Consider the following 21,129-nt stretch of genomic DNA (forward strand, 5'->3'; position numbering starts at 1 on the left):
TTCATTTTTTACCTTGAAAACTAGTGTAAAAAGAAGCTAAGGAACCTCATTTTCAAATCAAGACATCAAAAGACAACCATAAGGAATCATTACACATGAAAGGACTCTTAAGCTAATAGATTCATCTAAGGCATTTCAAGCATTCAAGATTCATGAATTTTTTGTGAGCATTTCTTCTTCAAGATCTAGCATTGTTTTGGCCATCATGGGAGGAGATATACATTGGGGCACTCATCATCTTCTTCACTGAAGCATATTTACATCCATGGAATCCATGATGTGGTTTTGGTGGATCCATTGCATTTCTGGAGATTTCCTACATCATTCATTACAAATTCAATGTTGACAACACAAAAGTATTCAAAATCCTTATTAATAAGGGTTTCTTCATGAAAAGTGAATATTTACATTTGTCTTTCTTCCTTTCATGGTTTACATTTTAATTTCAAAGTTTATTCCTCAATCTAGCTAGGGCTTGACCAAGGCAAGCCCTTATCAAACCAAAATAAAAACTAAGTTTTACTGTGTGCAGGAACATGCTATCAAAATTTCAACCATAGACCTAAAAACTACTTGCCAAAACATTTTTGAAGAAGTTGGGTCAATTTTGCTATTATATCCTAGGAACATGACCATCTTCTTGTAAAGTGTCCAAAATTTTTAAACCACTAGGTCGACATCTTCCTCGAGGCCTATGAAAACATTTTCATGGTTTTCTATTGTGATCGTGAATTCATAGTTAGGAGTTCAGTCACAGGTTCAAATTTGCAAATTTCAGAGCAAAAAGACATATTTCCTTGCATATTTCTAGGCAAACACTTCATCATTTATTTCTTCTTTTAGCATAGACCTATTTTCATATCTTAATGGGTTTCATTGCATATATTTAACACCTAGTTCTATCTTACTCTTCTCATTCAATTAATTGGTCAATTTCACATTTACATTGCATGAAAGAGGAATTTCTTGTGTAAGTACTTGTTATAATTTGGGTTTAGTATTGGCATCCCTTCATCTACTTGGGTTTTTGATCATCAAACTTGGACTAATTATGTTTGGAAGTCCCTCTTTCTCTTGTATGGAATGTTAATTTGAAAGTGAAATTCTTATTTGATACACTTCTTATTGAGTGCTTTCACATTCCCCCTAACCAACAAGTAAATTATGTCTTCCTCAACTAAATTCAACAAGTCACATTGCAATGATCAATGAAGAAAATACATATGATCAATGTGGCATGATAGAATATGACTTGATGAAGCTTTGAAAGATTAATATGATGCCTTTATGGTACACATGTATTAATGTATTATGGTATTATTATTTGGAGCTCTAATATGTTAAAATAAAGAATGTGACATAAATACACATCTATTCAATATGATGTGTTAGTCTATGTGCTAAATATAATAACTATCTCCTATTGAAAACTTTTTAAATCCATATAAAAAATAGAATAAATTATTTTGATTGATATATAAGATTGTTCTTACATCATAAATACTTTGCATCCAATCTATACTCTTAAAATAATAATTTATTTTTGACATTTCACTTTATTTTTAAATTTCTTAAAATACACATTCCTAAAAATAACTACATATCATCTAAAGTAGAAAACAAAACGAAGTACTCCAATGTGGTTTACACATTATGTAAACTATGTATTGTATGCACTACAACTTAGAAAGATTAGGCATATGCAAGACACACTTGACTAAATTATTCCTTACTCAAATAAACTCAACAAGTCAAGTCACATTGACTAATGAAGGAAACACTTATCAATGACGTGGCTTGGTTGATTATGACTTAAGGAGATTCAAATGTAATATGAAGGTTTTATGATACAAGTGTATTATACTTTGAAGTGATAATTTTATTTGAGTTTGCAATACATTGAAATAGAGATTGCGACATGAAAAATATTTATGATGTTTGTGTTAATCTATATATTAAAAATATAATAAAATCTATTAAAGGTTGTTTGTTCAATGTGGTTTAACTGATAACCTACATGTATGACACCCAACTAAATTGTATCTTCTTCATAAAAATCCATCAAGTCACACCACATTGATTATTGAAGAGAACACTTATCAGCAGTGTGGCTCAATAAAATATGACTTGATGAAGCTTTCATATAAATGTACATGTGATACAAGTGTATTACAATAGAGTGATAAATATTTAGAACATCAAATCACTAATATAACAAAAAAATAATAACTATCTTTGACAATTTAATAAAATCAATTGATCTAGTCTATTCTTCAACATATATGATATATTTAAATATTTCACTTTATCAATACATATTCCTATCATGAATCTATCATCTAAAATGGCAAGCATATTGAAGTACTCCACCATTGTAAACACATTATGTACTCCATGCGTTCCAAGTTGGAAAGATAAGGCACATCCATCAAATGAGATGCAAATGCGTCCTCACACAACTTAATTTCAAAGATACTCTTCAAAGTGATGTTGACAAAAGTTGGAGGACAAGGCATCGCATAGTAAGTAGGTGGAAGAAAGCCAATAATAGTTCCTTTCTAGTCTTTTATAGCAAACTGTTTGCCTTTAATAAAGTCATGTAATTTCAAGGCAGAAGAAAACAAGGATGAGAATAATCCAGCGGCAGTAGTACTAAAACCATGAAAGAAATGTCTGTGTGGGAGGGACCCATTCCCCATCTTTACAGCAATGAACGATAGCTTTAATGGAGGCTCCACTTTGGACTTGTCAAATTTCTCAACCAACCTTTCTTCGTACCATTTGAACTTCGTATGCACTGCCGAGACTCGTGATAATTGTTGTAGAGTGAAGACAGGCTCCATATCTTTGGATTGGGATTATACTCATGATTTTGACACTCGTTGGACAACACCTTGTCTTGCACTCTCATGCTCTTCTTCCGAACCAGTGCATTCATTCGTGTCCTCCATCTCACACGCCCATGACTACGCCCAGCACCCCTTTCCTCCTCCTCCTCCTCCTCCTCCTCTCCTTTGCCGTAATTACTAGAGGACCCATTTCCCCTGAACATGACTGGATCATACAAAGACCACTTCCCTTCACACACACTGCTGCTCCTTGCTGATGATCCCACCGTCCTGCACTCCCATTGGCTCCTCTCATTCCCATGCCCATGCCCATCAAGCTTTATAGAGATGAACGAATCTGTTTTCACATCATCACCCATTAGTACATCTTCAGCTTCCACACACCCACTTAATTTCTTACACATTCAAACTACAAATTTTCCAGTGCAATGTAACCGCGTCACATTAATATATCAGATATCTACAATTCATAATCTTCATATCAAACTATCTTACACAAATATTGAATCTAAACATTATAGACTAGCTTAAATCATGTACACGCCAAGTATTGACTCTTAGACGATATTCTGTATACTTAATATGTTGTTGAATATGTATATGATAGAGAATTGATCCATAACTATTTGAAATGACGTAATTGAGTTTGAAAAATGTAACTTGCTTGCTTTACATATCGAGAATAGACCATTTTAACCCCAAAAAAAAATCGAAATGTAATGGCTGTTTAGTCCAAGAATTGATTACATGCATACTTACTATAATTCATTAGAGATGCAACGTCTGTATAATCTGCTTTGTTTCTTACAAACAAATATCAATGATGAAAAGACCCCACATTCCAAAATCTGGATATGTTGATAACAAGATAGAAATTCAGCGGACAGTGTGAATTGATTCAGAGAGCTATGAAATGCATTCAATCAGCCGGTCTACTGAACGCCTATGAATATATCTAAGTTGTGTTTTCCAATTTATATTGGTAATGAAAAAGCTACGCATCTGAACCAGAATTTAGCATCACCAAGAGAATAAATGCAAAAGCTGAGCCTCATCCAAATAATTAATGCGTCACAACAAAGCTAATTCTGATTTCCATGACTGCGTTGACATGGACAACTAACATTATGGTTTTTCTAAAGCTCTGCAAGTATCACTCCAATTAAAAAGACAAAATCCCAAAATAGTTGGCATAAATTTTTCACATTTTATAAAGTAGAATACCACTTTTGGATATTTTTCAATACGCCTTTAAAATCGTTCGATGATCTCTTCTTTTTAACGATAATGCAAATTAAAACGTGGATTGAAAAAAAAAAAAAAACTATCACACATAAAATTCCAACGATAAATCACTGAACGTGAATTGAAACCAAAATCTATGATATACAAAACCCCAGCGATAGATCACTGAATGTGAATTGAAACCCAAAACTATCATATGCAAAATCTCACAATTTTATCAATATGGCCGTGAAAACAAACGAAATATGGGTGTTGAGAAGAGTTACCTTCATGGCTAATGCAGATATCAGGTTTTGTCTCTTCTTTATTCCTCCGCAACCTGTGAAAGATTGATCTAAGCGAAAAGAAGGTTTTTTTTTCCTTTTGGCTGGAGCTGCGAGGATTTTTAGTTTTTGTGAGCCACATGAACTTTTTCCTTGCAACAATTTCCTTGTTATCTACGGGGTGATCAAAATTCCCAAGCCTGAGTTCGTCAAACTCTAGGCAAGAATCAGAATCAGAACTGTAAGAGAGATTTTGCAAAGAAGCTCTCCTTAACTTGTTCTTTCTTTTGAGGCAATAGAGGCGATCTCTTAAGCAGGAGGCACAAATACCCACAACCTCCTGAGAAGGATGGGAGGGACACAGGAACATGGGTTCTTGGAATTCAATGCCCATGGCTTTTGGTACACATTCATTACTTGCCTTCCTTTATAGAGAGGGTGTTACAAGTTGATTATAGCAGGGAAAGCCTCAATAAAGGCAGCTCTACGGGGTAGGGGAGTGCAATGCCTGTTTCATCCTGCAAATCCCATTTTCACAAAAGGAACTTTTGTGGGGACTTCCCAAGATAAAAAGGTGGGGAGAGGAAAAGTAGCTTTATTTTGATTTGAAACCAGGGATTCCCACCCTCTAAGACATGAAGACCCTTGCCTCACATGCCTTCTTCCACTTCCCACTCCTTATCGGTTTAAGTTGTTAGAGGTGGACCAAGGGGAGATAGCCCTTTTAACACCCCCTCAACAACATTAGTTTTTGTAGTTGTAGGTGGACCCCTAGCTACAAACTCAAGAAATAGGTAAACTAACCTTTTCATTTGACTAATTTTTAATACTCACATTGAGAATGATATTGTAATGTTGAAAATATCATATCAATATCTTCTCATCTTAATATCTTTTAAGTAATCATAAATTACTATTCTAGAATCAGTTCAAATATATTTTTATATTTGCAAATCTAAATCTTACACTTTAATATTCAAATGTTAATTTTGAACTTTACTATTTCATATTTGATTTTGTGAGCCAATCTAGTTTATAGTTGTGTTGTATATTATTCTTATTTAGAACTTTTTTATTCATTTAGAAATAATAAAGGATTATGAAAAAGTTCTAGTAGACAAAATGATATAATTGTCCATAATAGATATATCTTGAATACACCATCTTTGAGCATCCATGCATTGTCGTTTATAACCTTCAAACTTTGTTCATTAATGTTGAATTAATTGAGCTCACTTCAATAGCTAAAACTAGGTTTAATGATAGTAAAAGGATGAATTTTGACACTAATAGTAAATAAAAAATGAAGAAATAATATAGTAAGACAGACTTGGTAGGAGACTACATAAGGAACTTGGATCCACAACATGAAGATGAAGTATTGGACCAGCATGCTAGGCATCTAGTCTAAGGATGTCTAAATTGATAAAATAGAGAAACAATATAATCAAGAGATTTTATAGGGTTGTTTCCCAAAAATATAACCTAAAAGTATCAAAGACGGGTGTGGGGGAACCTTAGTCTAATATTTTTTCCCTATTCAAGAAATCAAAATGTATGCCACAAACTTCTTTGATTATCTTGTCTTTACAATATATTTTGGAAAGGGCATAGTCATTGTATTCCCTAGCTCTCCCAAAATAACATCTCCAAAAGGGAATGTGAGTATCAAGGTTTTTCATATTAGTTTTCACCCTAATTTTAACATTTTATGACAATGAAGTTGCATGATTGACAATGAATATTTGAAGCAGAGTAGTGCCCAAATAGGCTTAAAATGGTCTACAAAATGGATACTGGAGTACATGATCCAAACATAACATGGAATTATAAATGGATACAATTTATGTCTACATTTAGCTGATATTTTAGTAAGAGTATTAATGTACAATCATACTTGTGGTAAAGTAAATAAATAGAATACATGGGGGAAAGATAAACTAGGAATAGAATGACACTAAGTTGAGGGATGGACAAGGTCCCAATCTTAGAATATGTTATCAATCCACAAAAGAAACTCTAAGTAAGATACACATGGAAAAAGAAAATGTGTAGAGAAAGGAAAAGGTTCTGAGTCAACTAGGTGAAGGGATCTTGATGTAAAAGGTTGGCATTCAACCAATATTATCATACTCAAAAAATAATTGCAAAAGACAAAGTGGACTTCACAAGGAGATGAGAGCATACTTCATTAAAAAGAGAGGAGGGTATATGATCCATCAACTATAAGGTTGTATTATTCTAGTAGCCTATAGAGATTTCATTAATTGCACTAGCCAAAAACTTGTGCTATTTTTTGGTGATTGATGTAGTGTAACAAAATGTTCACCCTAGTAAGCCATGATATACTAGGAGATCAATGTCTAGAGAAGCCCAAATGGAAACAATTATGTTATAAGTTATGTTATGTTAGATGACCAACACCTCAAGGTGTGTAAAAATGTTCAACAAAGGATCAAGCTATCAAGTAGTATTTGTTAGAAATAAACAATACTAAGAGGGTGAGGGGCGGGTGGGGGGTGTTGAATTAGTATTATAATACTTTTACAATAATTATATATTTCAAAAGTTAACCGTATGCATCTACAAATAACAATGCTAACAAGTAAAGCACATAGGACTAATTAATTCATAAAATCATAATTTTTTTATGAGGAAACCATGGCCAAGGGAAAACCTCGATGGGGATAGTACCCATAGCTATGTACTAATTTCAAGATAATCTATTAGGATCTTTGACCCTATTACAAGCCTTTACATGCATTTAGTACATTAGTCCTTGTTAGAGGTCTCAACCCTATTAGGAGTTGTTTTATAATGAGATCTCACTACTCAATAATGATTTGCAATTAGTTTAGTAGATAATAGCTATAATATAATAATAGTTATGGCACCATTTCTGTCTTCTCAAGACATTATTTGACACAGAAGATCAGATATCATTGCCCTAGATCTGTATCCATGATCAAATTTTCCCTATGATTGTTCTCTACAGGACTTCAATGCAGTGGTTGAGGAGTAACTACAATCAGAGGACATCTCAGTTATGCCTGCACTATAAAGGCAAATTTTGTAAATTTTGAAAGGGTCGAAACATTCTCTGTTGTTCTCTGCTATTGCTCTGCAATTCTAGTGTGAAATTCCCCTTGCCTCTGAACTGTATGATTCTATACCTTATCTCCTTCAGCCATTGGTATGAAAGTGCAAGAACTCTTTGCCTTCGCCATTGTTTTGTGAAAGTCTGTAATCTGCCTGATTGTATCTCTTTCAGCCTGTGAATGACATATAAGTGAATCTTCTCTTTCCTTATGTCATTCATTCAGCTTTTCTGGTCTGCATGTGGTTATTAGATTAAAAGAAAGTTTGAATGTGTATATCCTTAGTTTCATTCTGGTTGAATTGTGCATATATGGGCAGAGATTGGTTTGAACACTCTATTTTGGTGCATCACCTCTTTAGATTAGATTAGGTAGATTTTATTTCATGCTCTCCTTCTCCCTTTTCCTCTCCAAGAGTAGTTAGATGCATCCTGATAGTAAGAGGAAGCCGACCTTCTCTAGAGACTCAACCTCACAGTTCAAGTCCCATAGCTTGGAGGTTGTTTCCATGTTTCACTAGGTTGTCCTCACACATAGGCTTTGGACAAGGGTGCAAACCTAAGTGACAAAAATCATCAATACAACATCATTCACATAGTTCACATTTCACTATCATACATTACTTACAAAAAATGTCCTTACTTTATATCTTTACAATTCCTTATTCAGTTAATTGACTTCACAAAAAGTATGGTATAATTATCAAAACTAAATATTATAAATTTCTAACTAATGGTTAACATTTGAGATATCATCCCTACATTGCCAAGTAATTAAATTGATAAGGCGATTCAATTCCTTAGGCCAATTTTCTCAATTACTACCACTACTCTATATTTTGTGATATTAGTTCCAGTCAATATATTCTTCATCCAAAGCATGTTCTAACTAATATCTTAATGCAAGTGAACATACTTAAATATTAGATTATCTATATCCAAAATTGTGGCTAATAATATTACTCTTCTAAGCTCCCTAATAAAAACAATGTGCATGTTCATTTTTTCCTATAATATATTTAGGAAAATTTCATTATCAAAATTGAATTTGATGCCACGTGATCATACAACTTATCTTGTTTTCCATCAATGACAATATTTATGCACTTAGTTATGATCACTTACCAACAACCTCCCCCTTTGTCATTAATGACAACACTTAGTGAAAAATGACTAAGTGCCAATGCCAAAACTTATCCAAAAACTTAATCTCTACATGCTATGACTACATATATATTCCAATAGCTATATTACACTCTACTTTTACAACACACGCTATATTCTATTCCCATTTTCACTGCTCACTATAACATACTCCCTCTTTGACATCAATGGAAAATGTGAGATTCTCGAAAAGCTTATGTAGAATATTAGAACTTTCTTCTCCAAAAAACTTATAAAAATTAAAATATATCAGAAAAATTACCTTTTAGGGCCACAAAATCTATGTGGGTATGTGCAAGATCATAGTCAACCAAACTATGCTCTTAAGTGGCAATAAAAAATCAATAAATTAGGGTTATATCAACTTGACATGCAATTTTTTACTTGTTATAAGCTTGTATCAAAAATTTGAGAGGAAAGAATCTCTAGAAAATTGAATTTAGTTTCTAAAATACTAGGCATTATCTAAAAAAAATAAAAAATTGATTGGTCAAAATTTGAATTTTAATGCAATACTACAAAAATAAGAAGTAGGTGTATGTTTGAACACCTTAATCAAAATAAAATGATAATATTTTTAAATAATATATCAGATAGAAGTAGACTCATGCTTGGATTTGACACATATTTTTGGGTATTTTTATTCTAAATAAATAAACAATTATTAATTTTCTACTTTAGTAGTTTTGGAATAAAAAACTCTCGTGTCTGACCACCTTAACTATTTCAAAACTTTGCAAAATTTATTTTTTCTTTTATTTTTTCCTTATAGTAGAAGAAGAATAGGACGTGATGCTTCTTTTGGATTTCAAAAATGTTGTACCATTTGAAAGTTATAGTTTTTTTTAAGAAGTATGTCAATTAACACTTTATACATAACTCCATGAGAAAATAAGTAATAATTACTTACTGAATTCATAATTTGACAAACCTTACATTCATGGAAAGCTAAGAACATTCTTAAGAAACCCTTTTAATTTCATCAATTTATGGTGAAAAAAAGTCATTAGCTACATGCTTGAAGTAAAAAACACACAAGAGCAGGCCAAAAACTCATTTTTAGGATGTTTTTAAAGTTGACCATATAGGGTTGGTATCAAACGATATAGTATGTCTTATAAAGGTATTAATTGTTTTTTTTAGTATCAAGATGGGTGGGAAAAAAATTGGAATAGATTTTGAAGTGCTTTAAGGCTTTTTAGAACTACATATTTTTCAGATTGCCACTTTTGGCACACCACGAACTTGTACATATGCATGTTCCATACCTTCTTCTAGTTTCATGCAAGGGTAAGTGCACAAAGTTGTGGTGCCAAAAGGGGGGTATAAGTGGACACCTTTTTCTTGAAATCTGCAAATTTTGAACTTCAACAAGAATTTGAAGATAGTTACGCTCAAAATTTTCAGTTATGACAAAAAAAAAAGTCGTAGTCCTTTAAATCTAGTTTCTAAACTACTAATTTTTTTTCAAAATGGTTTAGTTTTAGGTCCTCAAAAAAGGGGGCCACAAAAAGAAGTACTGTTTATTCCAAAAAAACATAGCACGGTACAAAGTGTGGCCCCCCTAAAATTTTAACTTTTTTTTAAAAATTTTTTAATCGCTCTGGTCAAAAGTTACTTAACACCATGTAGTTTATCCCAAATTATTCGAGTAATTTTATAAAGTCTATTTTTTGTAACGAATTTTTTAACTAGACACATCCCAAAAATGTGAAATATCTGTGTGCTCCCCCTAGAAATAATTAAAAACTAATCTAAAATCAAAACTTTTTTTTTTCAAAGTGTGTAGAATGGAGTCTAGTTTCTAAAAAACTAAGTTGTTACAAAATTTGATGAATGAGCTAAAATCTATGGCCCAATTAGTACGTGGTGGTTTTTGACAAAAAATGAACATACATTCAAAAGAAATTATAGATGAAAGGCTTGAAATAGTTCAAATTAAAAATAAATTATATGGTTAGATAGCTAACACAGAGACCTATAATGCTATGTAACCTGATCTTATCGATACCCAACCACGAGAAATCTTGAAGGGGAGCACAGAAGAAAAAACAATCATTTTTTGTATGTTTGTTGAAAAACATGTCTCAGGCCTGTTCATTAAATCCAAACCTTTGGGTTGGATCTCCAAGTCAAAACCAAGCCTTAGGCTAGGGTTTTATTAAAGTTAAAATAGCGCGTGCGCCCTATAGTGCACATGCGCTATAGCGTGCACGTGCTATTTAAACCTCAGTTCTAAATAGCGCGTGTGCGCTATAGGGTGCAAGCACTATAGTGGGCACACACTATTAAGATGTAAGTTGCAAAAAAGAACTAGGTGGGGGGGGGGATAGGGGAATGGCTATGTGTGTGCATGAAAGAGATAGAGAGAAAGTAGGGGATAGGAGAGGGGAGAGAGTACAGGATGGGAGAGAGAAAGTGAGAAAGAGTAGGGGTGGCAAAGAGAGTATAGGATAAGAGAGAGAGTAGGGGTGGCAAAGAGAGGAAGTGTGAGAGAGAGTACACATGGAAAAGAGAGAGTACAGGATGGGGAAAAGAGATTTAAAGTAGGGGATGGGAGAGAGAAAGTGTGTGAGAGAGTACAGGTTGGGAGAGAGAGATTAAGAGTAGGGGATGGAGGAGAGAGAGAGTAGGTGATGGGAGACAGAGTGGGAGAGGAAGAACTTGAGAGAGAGGAGGATGGGAGTGCATGTGTGTGAAAGAGAGAGAGTATGGAATGGGAGAGGGGGAAGACAAAGTAGCTCAAGAGAGAGTAGGGGATGGAAGAGAGAGTAGGTGATGGGAGAGGGAGTGGGAGAGGGGGAGACAGGGGGGAATAGAAATGTGTGTGTGTGTGTGTGTGTGTGTGAGAGAGAGAGAGAGAGAGAGAGAGAGAGAGAGAGAGAGAGAGTAGGGGATAGGAGAGAGTGTGAAATTTTAAGAGAGACTAGAGGGTAGCACAGAGAGAGAGAGTGGAGAGGGAGAGAGTAAGAGTGAGAGTGAGAGAGAGAGAGTAGGCAGTAGGAGAAGGAGAGCAAGTGAGAGAAAAAGTAGGGGATGGAAGAGGAGAGAGGGGGGATGGGTGTGTGTGTCAAAGAGAGAGAGTCAAGAATGAGAGAGGGGAGAGAGAGATAGAGAGAGTAGGCAATGGTAGAGGGATGGGAGAGAGAGGGAGAGTGAGAGAGAGAGAGATAGTAGGAGGTGGGAGAGGGAGTGGGAGGGAGAGAGAGGTGGAATGGAAGCATTTAAGAGAGATAGAGTAGGGGATGGGAGAGAGTAGGCAGTGGGACAAGGACTATGAGAGAGAGAGAGGGGGGGGGAATGGGAATGTGTATTTATTTATAAGAGAGATAGAGTAAAGGATGGGAGAGAGTGTGAGAGTTTGAGAGAAAGTAGTAGGGGATGGGAGAGAGAGTGAGTGAGAGAGAGAGAGAGAGAGAGAGAGAGAGAGAGAGAGAGAGAGAGAGAGAGAGGAAGAAAGAGAACTTGAGAGAGATAGACAGTAGGCAGTAGGAGAGGGAGTGGGAGAGGGAGAGGGAGAGGGAGAGGGAGAGAAATAGGGGGGATGGGAGTGTGTGTGACAGATGTAGAGAGTAGGGGATGGGAGAGAAGAAGAAGAGTGGGGGGATAAGAGTGTGTGTATCTATGAAAGTGAGAGAGTAGGGGGTGGGAGAGAGTGTGAAAGTGTGAAAGTAGGGGGTGGCAGAGAGAGAGAGTACGACAATGGGGGAGAGAAAGTAGGCGATGGGAGAGGAAAAGAGAGAGGGGGGATGGGAGTGTGTGTGTGTAAGAGAGATAGAGCAAGGGATGGGAGAGAGTGTGAAAGTGTGAGAATAGGGGGTGGATGAGAGAGAGAGTACGACGATGGGGGAGAGAAAGTAGGCAGTGGGAGAGGGAAAAAGAGAGGGGGGATGGGGGTGTATGTGTAAGAGAGATAGAGTAGGGGATGGGAGAGAGTGAGAGTGTGAGAGAGTAGGGGATGGGAGAGGAGAGAGAGAGTAGGGGATGGGGGAGAGTGTGAGAGTGTGAGAGAGTAGGGGATGGGAGACAAGAGAGAGAGCAAGGGATGGGGGAGAGAAAGTAGGCGGTGGGAGAGAGAGTGGGAGAGGCAGAAAGAGCTTGTACAAGATGGGAGAGAGAGAGAGAGAGAGTAGAGAGGGAGAGAGAGAGATAGTAGGTGGTAGTAGTGTGAGTGTGAGAGAGAGTAGGGGGTGGTAGAGAGAGTACAATGATGGGGGAGAGAAAGTAGGCAGTGGGAGAGGGAGAGAGAGGGGGAATGGGAATGTGTGTAAGAGTGAAAAATTTGGGGATGGAAGAAGAGAGAGAGTAGGGGATGGGGGAGAGAAATTAGGTGGTAGGAGAGGGAAAGAGATAGGGGGGATAAGAGTGTGTGTGAGAGATCTAAAGAGTCAGGGATGGGAGAGGAGAGGGGGTGAGAGAGGTAGAGAGAGTAGGTGGTGGGAGAGGGAGAGTGAGAGAGATTAAAGGATGGGAGAGAGTAGGAAGAGAGAGAGGGAGGGGATGGGAGAGAGAGTAGGGAGGATGGAGAGTGATGTGTTTTGAGAAAGTAGGGGATGGCAGAGAGAGAGTACGACAACGGGGGAGAGAAAGTAGGCGGTGGGAGAGGAAAAGAGAGAGGGGGGATGGGGGTGTATGTGTAAGAGAGATAGAGTAGGGGATGGGGGAGAGTGTGAGAGTGTGAGAGAGTAGGGGATGGGAGACAAGAGAGAGAGCAAGGGATGGGGGAGAGAAAGTAGGTGGTCGGAGAGAGAGTGGGAGAGGCAGAGAGAGCTTGTACAAGATGGGAGAGAGAGAGAGAGAGAGTAGAGAGGGAGAGAGAGATAGTAGGTAGTAGTAGTGTGAGTGTGAGAGAGAGTAGGGGGTGGTAGAGAGAGTACGATGATGGGGGAGAGAAAGTAGGCAGTGGGAGAGGGAGAGAGAGGGGGAATGGGAATGTGTATAAGAGTGAAAAATTAGGGGATGAAAGAAAAGAGAGAGTAGGGGATGGGGGAGAGAAATTAGGTGGTAGGAGAGGGAGAGAGATAGGGGGGATAAGAGTGTGTGTGAGAGATCTAAAGAGTCGGGGATGGGAGAGGAGAGGGGGTGAGAGAGGTAGAGAGAGTAGGTGGTGGGAGAGGGAGAGTGAGAGAGAGTAAAGGATGGGAGAGAGTAGGAAGAGAGAGAGGGAGGGGATGGGAGAGAGAGTAGGGAGGATAGAGAGTAGGGAGGATGGGGAGTGATGTGTTTTGAGAAAGTAGGGGGTGGTAGAGAGAGAGTACGACGACAGGGGAGAGAAAGTAGGCGGTGGGAGAGGAAAAGAGAGAGGGGGGATGGGAGTGTGTGTGTAAGAGAGACAGAGCAAGGGATGGGATAGAGTGTGAGAGTGTGAGAGTAGGGGGTGGTAGAGAGAGAGGGTATGATAATGGGGGAGAGAAAGTAGGCGGTGGGAGAGGGAAAGAGAGAGGGGGGGATGGGGGTGTATGTGTAAGAGAGATAGAGTAGGGGATGGGAGAGAAGAGAGAGAGTAGGGGATGGGGGAGAGTGTGAGAGTGTGAGAGAGTAGGGAATGGGAGATGAGAGAGAGAGAGAGCAGGGGAGGGGGGAGAGAAAGTAGGCGATCGGAGAGAGAGTGGGAGAGGCAGAGAGAGCTTGTAGAAGATGGGGGAGAGAGAGTAGAGAGGGAGAGAGAACTTGAGAGAGAGATAGTAGGTAGTAGTAGTGTGAGGGTGAGAGAGAGTAGGGGGTGGTAGAGAGAGTACGACGATGGGGGAGAGAAAGTAGGCAGCGGGAGAGGGAGAGAGAGGGGGAATGGGAATGTGTGTAAGAGAGACAAAGTAGGGGATGGGAGAGAAGAGAGAGAGTAGGGGATGGGGGAGAGAAATTAGGTGGTAGGAGAGGAAGAGGGAGAGAGATAGGGGGATAAGAGTGTGTGTGAGAGATCTAAAGAGTCGGGGATGGGAGAGGAGAGGGGGTGAGAGAGGTAGAGAGAGTAGGTGGTGGGAGAGGGAGGGTGAGAGAGAGTAAAGGATGGGAGAGAGTAGGAAGAGAGAGAGGGAGGGGATGGGAGAGAGAGTAGGGAGGATAGAGAGTAGGGAGGATGGGGAGTGATGTGTTTTGAGATAGTGTTTACGCGCTATAATGCATACGCACTATCTCAAATCACCAAAAAATGGTCAAAACCAACCTTGGGGCCCATTTCATCCATTTTTAACTTTTGGTCTGTTATGCTCTCTGTTATTCTGACAGAAAACATGGGTTTCAACATCTAGTAAACACTATTTCAACACTTTTGGAAGCTAGCAAACACCAAATTCAATCATTAGATACATGATTTGAAGAATTTTTGAATATTCTTTTAACAGAAAAGGTTAGTGCAATCCATTTTAAATATTGTTTGTCGATATATAGATACAAATTTGATTATAATTTGATATGTTATGTAATATATAGTGAATTCATTAAAAAATGTATGTTGAATGAAATGTTATTTCGAAATGGTTAGAAATTTGACAAGTAGTTTGATATATATTGTGTATTCATTCAAATAATTATAATTTTTATATGTAATTGAATAATTTGTAATTTACAGATTTTAAGTAATTCAGATGTTTGAATAATTTGACATGTAGAAATCATCATCATGCCATGGAAGAAACCAAAGATTCAAACAAATGCAGATAGGGAGAGAGATTTGACAATTAAAAGAGATAAAATGAAATTACTACGTGAACAAAGAAAATTGCAAAGCAATGATGAAGAATTAACTTTCGAAGAGGATCAAGAACCACCAGTACAAAGAAACAAGGAGGAAGAATTAGAAAGACAAAGAGAACGAATGAGATTGTTATGCTCAAGAAGACAATTGAATTGTGAAGCTACACCATCCTCCAATGTTGGAGTCATATCATCTGCTACACCATCTTCGAATGTTGGAGTCATATCATCCACTACACCATCTTCCAATGTTGAAGTCATATCATCCTCTCATGTTGAAGAGACACTGATTTATAGATCTGACGATATACACACTCCATCATCTCATGTTGAAAGCACAACATCAACACATCAAGTAGGTGATATTCCATCTTTTACATCTTATTGCCAAGGCACATCATCTTCAGTTCAAGGTATGCAATACACTCAACCTTATATTGATGTTCAAAATGTTGAGAGAATTGAAGAGATTAGAACACCTTCTAAAATTTGTTTTAGAAAACCAAAATATTTGATTGATATTGATACTAACATTTTGAAATCAATGCCTGACAAGATTAGCAAGCGTACTTGTCAAAGAAAAGTTAATCATATGTGGAGATTATTTTTTGAAGAATTAAATATTATAGGTCAATGCCAATTATTTGTTGAAATGATGAGGAATTTGAAATTTAGGCCTATCGTGAAGATTCTTGGGCTAAGAACGATGGATGATTCAAATGAAAGAAATATTGTAAAGAATCTAATGAGTGCTTATGACAAAGTGGGTTCTAAATCACGTACCAAAGATAGTAATATCACAAGACGAGTACTCACATTGACAATAGTAAGTAGCCAAATGAGGAAAGCTCGACTCATGAGAAAGACAAGAAAAAAAATAAAAAATGGGAAAGGTACCTTAAGGAGAGCCATGCTAAGGCGTGAGAGATTAGAAGATCCAACAAAAAATGAGTTATGGACATTTAGCGATAGACTACCGCGAAAGGATAAAGAAATTAGTAAAGCTTTGAAATCATTGATCGAAGATTTTTGGAAAAATAACACACATGTTTCTCCTAATCAAAGAGATGTTGTAAGAAGGAGGATTGGTAGCCGAAATCGCGAGCCACATACGAAACATTTTTTGGACTCAACTCAGACACAATTTTTTGCAAAATTTATTAGTATGTATCCTCAAATTCGAATAAGTCAAAGATTTTTTTAGATAGGTAAACCTTTTTATGTGAAAATAAATCACACACGCACAACTTGTTGTTGTAGGATACATATTGACTTTTCTAACCATTTTGATGTTTTTAGGCACATATGCGTAGTTTTGCATTTTCAGTTTGTTTTGCCTGATTGTGACATAAAAGAGCCACCAAGATCTTCAAGAAAATTCATATCCAACATTTTATGTGAAATAGGGGATGGCCAACAATTTTACAAGACATCATGCTTGGATGGTATGTGCTTATTTTGTGGTTCTTTGCAACTTTTATCACCTTGTCAACATATGGATAGTACACATGCAATTGGAAATGAAATAGTAGATTACGAAAAATTCAAGACAGTGACATATGCTCTAAAAGATGGGAAACATGGTAAAAGATGTGATCTAGTTATTGAAAAGATTTCAGTGTATGAGTTCATGAAGATTTTTCGTGAAAAGATTATGTACGAGTATGCAAGGCATACCCATAGAGCTCGATGGTTGGATTTGCAATTCAAGTTGTGCAAGGATACGTTTCCATTGGATACCATTGTTTCGGTTGTAGATTTTGCAGAGAACTACACACTAAAACCACAAAATGAGGTGCAAGCAAAGTATTATACATCTCAATAGGTTTCTATATTTGTTCACATAACATTCATGCATTCACCTACAAGTACAGAGGATGACAGGAAGATTTTGAGGGAGTACCATTTTTACATCAGCGATGATCGATCACATTCTACGAAGTTTGTACATGGTTGTTTTCAACTATTTTATGGAGATTTGGCTAATAGGGGCATATCATATCATCAACACATTATTTGGTTAAACAATTGTGCATCTCAATTCAAGAATGCACAGATGTTCTATTGGTTGAGCAGGATGTACAGGTTGTGTAGAATTCAATATATGTGGAATTTCACAGAGGTTGGTCATGGTAAGGGAGAGCACAATGGTGCAGGCGCATGCATTAAAAGAGCCTTGGCTCGTGAAGAACTAAAGTACAAAGATGGAGCAATATTGATAGATGCAAAATCCATCATCCAATGGTGTAACGCTACAATGGGTCTAGGTAAGGAAGGTGAGTCTACAGTTCGTAGATTTTTTTGGTTGATAGATAATACTAACATTGCACCATATCAAGATTGTTGCACAGTAATAAGATCTAGTGAGTTACACTCTTTTTGAAGCTCTGATGCAGGTTCATGGAGTATCCACACACAAAAAATGGCATGCTATTGTCCATCATGTGCAGAGGAAAATTGGGATGACTGTGAGTCAACTGAATGGGTGGACAAATGGGATATACGGATTTTGGACCCAATTGACACCTATCGTCTCCCATAAGCACTGAAAATGGTAGAGATGGATTCATCTATTGACTTTGACCACTTGTCATATATATATATACATATATATATATACATATATATATATATATACACACATATATATATACATATATATATATATATATATACATATATATATATATACATATATATATATATACATATATATATATATATACATATATATATACATATATATATACATATATATATACATATATATATACATACATATATATATATATATATATATATATATATATATATATATATATATATATATATATATATATATATATTTATATATCTTTGTAATTTCAATATGTAACTTTATAACTTTTACCCAAGTATTTTTTGAATTAATGACCACATTTTGTACATTTGTCACTGTAGGCCATGTTTTTGCTGTTATTGCACCTGAAGACAATGAAGAAGGGACAAATTATTATTTGTGTCATTGTGTTGAAGCCAAACAAAAATTGGATCACTCGGTTATAGATGGTGAAGGTTTAGAGTACCATGTCGGTGCGGTGGTTGTAACAGGCACATGGCTTAGACAATATCCTATGAAGAATCCTAACTTGTGGTTATTCGAGGATTGGCAAACAAAGAGGAAGATTCTTCATTATTCAAACCTTGTTGTCGCATCAAATGTCCACTTGATAAAATATGGTGGAAAACCACATAATAAGATTCTTTGGAAAGTTCGCGAGTCAGACCATGAGGCAATACTTGAGACATTAAAATGTCGAGCAGATCTAGTTGGCTCATTAGATTGAATTGGGAGAGAGAGAAAAAGTGATCAATTGGATCCAAATATAATGTTACAACCTCTTCCCCAAGACTATCACATGACTAAGGTGGACCGTATTGTTATGATGTGTAAGTGATGAGATTTAGTTTTGATTTGTTTAGAATATAGATACATTATTTGAATTTATATTAGATTCTTTAATAGGACCCATTTTTTTAATCTTATCTTAGATTTGTTACTGTGCTAATTCTTCATTTGTAGGTCACCAAAGAAGAGGGCTAATAAAGTTGACGCACAAGTGATAAAGGGTGAGATGCCAAAATCATCTGCGAAATGGTATTATCAATTCACATCCTCAATATTTATTAGTGTTCTTTGTTCAAGTACCATTGTATGATAATCATCTTATGCCTGGAATTGCAGAGGTTAAATTATGTCAATACTAAGGTTTGTAGCATCAATACTAAGGTTTTTAGCATCAATTGGTCATGCCAAGTATAGTAGTTGTATCATGAATCCTTCTGAACCAATATGACTAAGATTCTCGGAAGAAGACTAAACCATATCATCTGTCTACTCCCTCTTTATATAAGAGTTTGTCAAACAATGAGAATGAAACATTGATTATTACTCCCCCCTCAATGTAAAATTCTCATTGATTTCATTTTGTAAAGTTTTAAGTCACTATCAACCTCTATATCATTGTATTCTTCTTATCATCAAATTACAAAACAATGAGAATATGAACAATGACTTCTTCACATGAACCTGAAAATTATAAATGCTACACCTTAATAAATGTTTGGGCTTGGTCTTTACCATTTGAGCTTATAATACAATACATTGGCTTCATTTGTATTTGGAAGTATTTATTATGTTTGTTCCAAAAGTCATTCTTCATTTGCCAATATGAAAATGCGACTATCATGAAAGGCATAGTCTTATAATTTGTAATTTGTATAATGGTATAAAAGCTTGGTTGTGGGTTTGAATACATTTCCCCCATGACCCTCCTTTTCATGCATTTATTCTATTTATTCTTGTACCTCCTCCTTCGCTTGGCCATTTTGCAATACCATTTAGATGGAACTCTAGCCTTCCTCAAAACCATTATACATGACCTTTCCTTCTTCAAGATATTCTATAAAAAGTTCCTCAACCCTTGAACCTTTCAAAGCCCCAATCTCAATGGAAGGCTTCTAGACCAAAGGAACTAGTAGATCCGGTTCTTTAAGAGAAAGAGACAACAAATCCAATTTTCTAGTGACTAGATGGAAAATTGGGGAAATCATTTCAATTAGTTGTAAATCAAAAGGAATTATAAGTAAACTATATCAATATAATAAGTAACTTAGTAATTATATCAATATAATTTAATTACTAAGGAAATGAATTTATTACTCTAGCATATAGTAAATTATTTTGCAGACAATGGTGTTGAATTTGATGCTTAACAGATTTACATACATGTGTAATAAATAATAAGTGTTGTAGCTTTGGGATCAACACTATAAAATGAAGGATGTCATACTACATTCACAGAGGTACCAAAATATTTTATTTGATATGGAGACAAAAGAAAATGTGTATTCTTCATAACTGCATTTGAGTCTCATGTATTATCATTTTCAGCTATTGACATCAGAGATACCTTTACATCTTCATCATTATATTGATCAAGGAGTCCTTATTGCACTCACTAGTTCTAAGCCAATGACTAAGGTATGAAAGAGTTTACATTAAAATTTCATTACTACTAAAATTCAATATAAAATTCATAGGTACAATCGAGTGGTAACTTTGATGGTTTTTGTAGGGTCTTATTATTCCTGACCATCAGTGTATCCCTAAGGTGTATATACAGAGGAATTATCGGCTAGCTGTAAGAAAATATTAAGTTTTATGTGTAAATATATTTTATTTTTTTATATAAAATAGTTATTTATTCATATATAATTTTGATTGTAACATGTCGAGTTACAGAAGATTATAGACTAATGGACTAGTGAGCATGTTAGGAAGACCTCGTTATATACATTGGTCATCTCCCACTTGTTGGCAATTAAAGACAATTAGGGATTTATTTTGTTCCCCTAGTTGGAAAGAGTATATATCTAATGATGTACATTTTACACCTATATGGCATTATTGGGCATATGTTTTGTATAATTTTTTCTATGTATGTCATTTGTTTCATATATTTCATGTATGACATTATTAGACATATGCTTATGATGTTTCAAATTATTGATAAATGAATTATATGATATTGTTAGACCTTATGGAATCAACTTTGATTTTTTGTTATCACATTGGTTTGATGCTTGTATTCAATCAATCAACATATTTTCCTTTTAATTCTTCCACATTTGGCATATCCATCTAACAATGAACTTATGATACTCCCATCAAGAAGTGCATGATTGCATGGTTTTATGGTGGATGTCCCTCTCTTTTTTAAATTCCAATTTTATTCATCTACATGAGTGAGGGAGATCAATTCCATTTCTTTCAATT

General features: G+C 35.9%; 1 protein-coding gene across 1 annotated transcript; it reads right to left on the reverse strand.

The window, feature by feature from the left end:
* Nucleotides 1–2,267: 2,267 nt before the first annotated feature.
* Nucleotides 2,268–5,054, reverse strand: LOC149530291 (uncharacterized). Its single transcript, XM_089809716.1, has 2 exons — nt 4,361–5,054; nt 2,268–3,186 (listed from the first exon to the last, which is right to left on the reverse strand). Exons 1-2 carry the CDS (start codon nt 4,749–4,751, stop codon nt 2,723–2,725), a joined length of 855 nt encoding a protein of 284 aa, XP_089665842.1. The 5' UTR covers nt 4,752–5,054; the 3' UTR covers nt 2,268–2,722.
* Between the last annotated feature and the right edge of the window lie 16,075 nt (nt 5,055–21,129).

Source organism: Cupressus sempervirens, chromosome 11, assembly GCF_028749045.1.
Source record: "Cupressus sempervirens isolate cs-2001-9-10 chromosome 11, ASM2874904v1, whole genome shotgun sequence".
NCBI lineage: Eukaryota > Viridiplantae > Streptophyta > Pinopsida > Cupressales > Cupressaceae > Cupressus > Cupressus sempervirens.